A 4,898-nucleotide genomic window follows, 5' to 3' on the forward strand; every position below is an offset into this window, starting at 1 on the left:
ATCAGAGAGGTTAAGCAACAGGCCTCAGGTCACACAGCAAGTAAGGGAGTGGTAAGGGAGGGATGGTAGAGAACAGTGTTTAAGCTAGAAGGCATCTCGGAGATCACCTCCCCATTCCTTGGGATTCAAATCTAGGCCTGTCTGTGTCTGTTCCCCGGGGGCTCACAGACTAGGCTGGCAGCGGGCCACCCGGAGCGGGCTCAGGTTTGTGCATTCAGCTGATACCTCAGAAGTGCTGGTTCTAGGAGAAAGGATGAGCTGGAAGACAGGCACGTCCACCCCGAGGAAGCTCACCCCCTCTCCTGGTCTGCAGACCCTCCCCTCATGGCCCAAGCACACGCCTCTGTCCCAAGACCTCCTCACATCAAAGAGAATGAATGTGCTTTGGGGGTCATCAGACCCGGGACTGAATCCCTGCTCTGTGTGCCCTGGGGCCTCAGTTTCTTCTTGTCTAAAGTGGGGGGGCCTACCTAGCTAGCAGGATTGCTGGAAGGAATGGAAAGAAGTTGTGAAAAGGGCCTTGCACAGGTGATTAAGAAATGATAACCCCATTGCTTGGTGTTCCCAGTTCTGTGAATTCTTCCCCTCCTGGGAGTAAGCTTTTCCTCAGAAGGAAACAGGACGCACAGAGCCTCCTGGATTGTGGCAAAGCTCCCTGGGCTGAACCTACGTATGAGCCCTTCTTTAACCCTCAGCTAAAAATAAACCCTCTGGGCTGCACACCTACCTCCCAGGAGGGGCTGAGCCACATCTGGGAGTGGGGGGGGGTGCAGCGGGGGACAGGGTGGAGAGCGGCCAGCCTGTGACAGAACCTACAACACAGGCGGGCGCAGAGAGCAGCAGGCTTTATTGAAGGAGATACAGAACTGGGCGAGGGCGCCTGCCGTCAGCCAGACCACAGTCCTCATCACCCCACACTGTCAGTGATCCCTGGACGCCCCTCCCCGCCCCTGCCCCCGCCCCCGGCCCCTGGACAGCCGGAAACACAAAGGGATCTTACCCGGCCTCATCAGAGGTGCCCAAGGGGGCCTTCAGAGTTCTGTTCAGGAGAGGGCTGGGGGACAAAGGACGGCCCCTCCCGGGCAGTCACTGGCAGGCCTGTCACACCCGTCCATCCGTCTATCCACCAGCCCAGTCCGTCTGTGCGCAGGTCGTCCCTCGTCACTTGCAGCTCTGGAGCCGGGTCCTGTGGTGCTTCTCCTCGGTCAGCAAGGGGATGAAGGTGTCGCTGCGGGAGATCTTCAGCTGGCTGCTCCAGCTCAGCCCCTCCTTCCCAGCGGGCTCTGGCGGGAGGTTGTCCAGGTCGCCGCGGGAGCCCCCTGTCTTGCCCTCGCCCACACTGCTGGAGTTGAGCTCCATCAACTCCAGCTCGTGCTTGGCTGCCGTTTCCAGGACTCGCTGCTTGTTGTAGTATCTGACAAAGTTGTTGATGATGGGGTGGATGGGCAGGGCAATGGCAATGACCCCACACAGGAAGCTGATGGCTGCATTGAGCTTGCCCAGGGTGGTCTTGGGGTAGATGTCACCATAGCCAACCGTGGTCATGGTGATGATGGCCCACCAGAAGGACTGCGGGATGCTCTTAAACAAGGTCTCCGGGTGGCTCTGCTCCATGGTGTAGCCCAGGGCCGAGAAGACGAAGATGCCCACGGCCAGGTACATGAGCAGCAGCCCCAGTTCCTTGAAGCTGCGCTTGAGGGCATAGGTGAGGGTCTGCAGCCCCGAGGAGTGGCGCGCCAGCTTGAAGATGCGGGCGATGCGCATGATCCGCAGGGCCTGCACCGCCTGCTGCACGTTGGTCAGCTCCATCATGCGGGCGCCCAGGTGCGTGAGCGTGAGGCTCACGTAGAAGGGGAGGATGGCCAGCACGTCCACGATGTTCATGAAGGACAGGGCGAAGTGCAACTTGTTAGGCGAGGATAACAGGCGCAGCAGGTACTCCAGCGTGAACCAGCCGATGCACGCCGTCTCCACGTTCTCCAGCGTCGGGTGCTCCACGCGGTTGCCCTCGGCGTCCAGCACCTGCAGCTCAGGGATGGTGCCCATGCACATGACCACCGACGAGACGAGGATGAGCAGGAAGGACAGCACGGCCACCACCCGCGCCGGACACGAAGACTCGGGCTTCTCCAGGAACTTCCAGACGCACTTCTGGCAGCGCTGCCAGCGGCCCTCGGCCGTGTCCACGCCCAGGTCGTCCAGAATGAGCTGCACGCGGCGCGCGATCTCCTCCAGCTCCTCGCGCTTCTCGCTCAGGTGGCTCTTGCAGCAGTCGTCCAGGAACTTGAGGTCCACCTTCCAGAAGTCCATCTCGTTCTTGAAGCAGATGGGGCAGATGCCCTTCTTCATGTGGACCTCCCCGAAATAGTACACCTCAATGACACACTTGAACGCGTCCGGGTCCCTGTCGAAGTAGAACTCGCGCTTCCCGGGGTCGTAGTCGTCGCACAGGGAGAAGATGGTGTCGTAGCCCCCGGCCAAGCAGTCGATGAGCTCCGCTAGCCGGGTCTCGGGGTACCGGCTGAGGAGGTCTCCGTACAGCACCCGCCGCACGCCTCCCACGTTGACGACGATCTCCATGTCGTCTCCCGCCCGGGAGCCCCGGCTGCCCGGCTCCGGGAGGCTGCGCTCCCCGGCCCCGTCCATTCTCCCGGCGAGTGCCCGCGCGGCCTCGGCTCCGCGACCTGCCGCCGCCGCGGGGTCCGGCGGGTCCCGCCGCTGCGCGGCCCTCGAGGAAGCCCGGCAGGCGCCCGCCTGCCTGGAAGCGCGGTCACAGCGGGCGGCAGCGGGCTGGGGCGCGCCGCGGGGGAGGCAGGCGCCTGGCGGCGGGGCTCCGGGCGGGCATCCGGGCGCTGGGGCGCGCCGGCGGGGGGCTCTCGCGGCCACCGGCCTCGCCCCGAGCGCTCACCCCGGCTCCCGGGTGGCGCAATCCGCCGCTTCGGCTCGGCCTCCGGCGGGAGTGGGGTCCCCTCGTGGGCAGCAGGCACCGTCCTCCGTCCCCGGGCGCGCGGATCCCCGCGTGCGACCCCGGCGCGAGACGTGCCACGCGGCCGCCGGCCCCACGCAGCCCGCCGAGGTTTGCGGAGAGCAACTTGGGCTTGCTGTGCCCGAGCCGGTTCCAAACACAATAGGAATTCCAGCCTGACGTCAGGAGCTTTTCAAACTGTACCCTCTTCTGGTGAAATTCTGCAAGGCACGCGCGGCAGCTGCAGGGGAACGGGTTAACCCTTGGGCAGACGGGCACAGCTGCGCGCCGGCCACCGCCGCTGCCGCGCGACTGCCCGCGCCTCCCGGCGCCGCAGGTCACCCACGGGCCCGGGACCCCCGGGCTTGGAAGCGGCAGGCCGGCCGGCGCTGGCTGGAAAGTTTCTCTCTCCCTGCTGTGTCCAGAAGATCGATGGTGAGTGAATACGGCCGCCTGTTGCTCCGCCGGAAAGCGTGCCCAAGAAAGCCCTTCAGACGCGGCTCCCGCGTCCGGGCCGGCCGATCCTGCCTGGTCCCGGCAGGTTCCCTAACTCCCCCTAACGCCGCCCTGCCGTGGGCGGCACTTTGGCCTCCACCCGAGCACTGTCCGACCGGGACAGCCAGTCCAGCCCCGGGTAGCAGAGAAGGGACTGCCCAAGGTCACACCGTGAAATGGGAGTAGAGCCCAGCGTGCCCTCCTCTTCATCCAGAGCTTCCCGCCGTCCTGGCCGATTGACAACGCGCCGGTTAGCGGATTGAAATTCTGCCTTTAAGTCCTTGGGGTCCGCCGCTTCCCATTTCTCTGCAGACAAGCACCACCACCACCGGCCTCCAGAGCCTTGAGCCCCCAAGCTCCCACCTCCCCAGCCCCCCGCTCTGCCCTTCCCACATAATGTTCCACACCCTCCCCTGTCTTCCAGACTTGCAGCCACTGCCTGAGCCATCGCAACAGCTCCCAGCGGCATCTTCTACACTGCGAACTACTGAGCATCATCTGTGACCCGGGGACTGTGTTTAAAAAATTACCCTAGAGAGAGGCATGACGAGGCAGAGCACAGAGGATTTTTAGGGCAGTGAAACTACTCTGTATGACACTCTAATGGTGGATACCTGTCATCACACATTTGTCCAAACCCGTGGAATGAACAACACCAAGAGTGAACACCGGTGTAAGCTATGGGCTCCAGATGATAATGATGTGTCAGTGGAGGTTCAATGATTGTAATGGAGGTATCTCTGGTGGGGGAGGCTGAAGGAATGGGGGGCACGGGCGGGAGTATTTGGGAACTCTCTGTACTCACTGTTCACTTTGGCTATGAACCTAAAACTGCTCTATGCCGCAACTAAGAAGTCCGCATGCCACAACTAAAAAATGATCCCGCCTGCTGCAACTAAAGATCTCGCATGCCGCAATGAAGACCCTGCACGCTGCAACTAAGACCCACCCCCCAAAAGAAAAGAAAAAAATACATATATTCTATAGGCTGGGTCACTGACAGTACTCTTTTTTTTTTTTCTTTAATGAGATCGTATAAAACTGAATATGTTAGAGTACATCACATGAAGATAGTTTGGAGAAACTTCTTTTCACAGATTTTATTTTGTTTCCATTTAAAATCAAGCTCTGATGTGTTACTACAGAATAAGAAATTGAGATCCAGAAAGGTTGAGTAAAAATAACAGTTATTATAAGTGCACCACGAGCTGAGCACTTTCTGAGCGCGTGCACTCTTCTCATTTCATCTTCACAACATCTCTCTGAGTAAGGAAGATGTCAGGTAACCTACCAAGATCACTCAGCCAGCAGATGGCAAAGCTGGGGTCGGAACCCTGAGAGCCTGCTGTCCCAGCCTACACGCTTCGCCTCCCCTGTCCTGGTCACATAGCTGAAGAGGTGGAGCTGGGATTTGACCCCAGGCCAAGTCTTCTGTCTG

General features: G+C 60.7%; 1 protein-coding gene across 1 annotated transcript; it reads right to left on the bottom strand.

Annotated features, from left to right (window-relative positions):
• Positions 1-973: 973 nt before the first annotated feature.
• Positions 974-2,685, bottom strand: KCNF1 (potassium voltage-gated channel modifier subfamily F member 1). Its single transcript, XM_060169029.1, has one exon. The coding sequence runs from the start codon at positions 2,644-2,646 to the stop codon at positions 1,162-1,164; it is 1,485 nt and encodes a 494-aa protein (XP_060025012.1). The 5' UTR covers positions 2,647-2,685; the 3' UTR covers positions 974-1,161.
• Positions 2,686-4,898: the final 2,213 nt, after the last annotated feature.

The sequence above is a fragment of the Lagenorhynchus albirostris genome, chromosome 13, assembly GCF_949774975.1.
Source record: "Lagenorhynchus albirostris chromosome 13, mLagAlb1.1, whole genome shotgun sequence".
In the NCBI taxonomy this organism is placed as follows: domain Eukaryota; kingdom Metazoa; phylum Chordata; class Mammalia; order Artiodactyla; family Delphinidae; genus Lagenorhynchus; species Lagenorhynchus albirostris.

Excerpts from the sequence above, each read along its gene's own strand:
- KCNF1 (XM_060169029.1), bottom strand. The coding sequence starts at position 2,646 with ATGGACGGGGCCGGGGAGCGCAGCCTCCCGGAGCCGGGCAGCCGGGGC.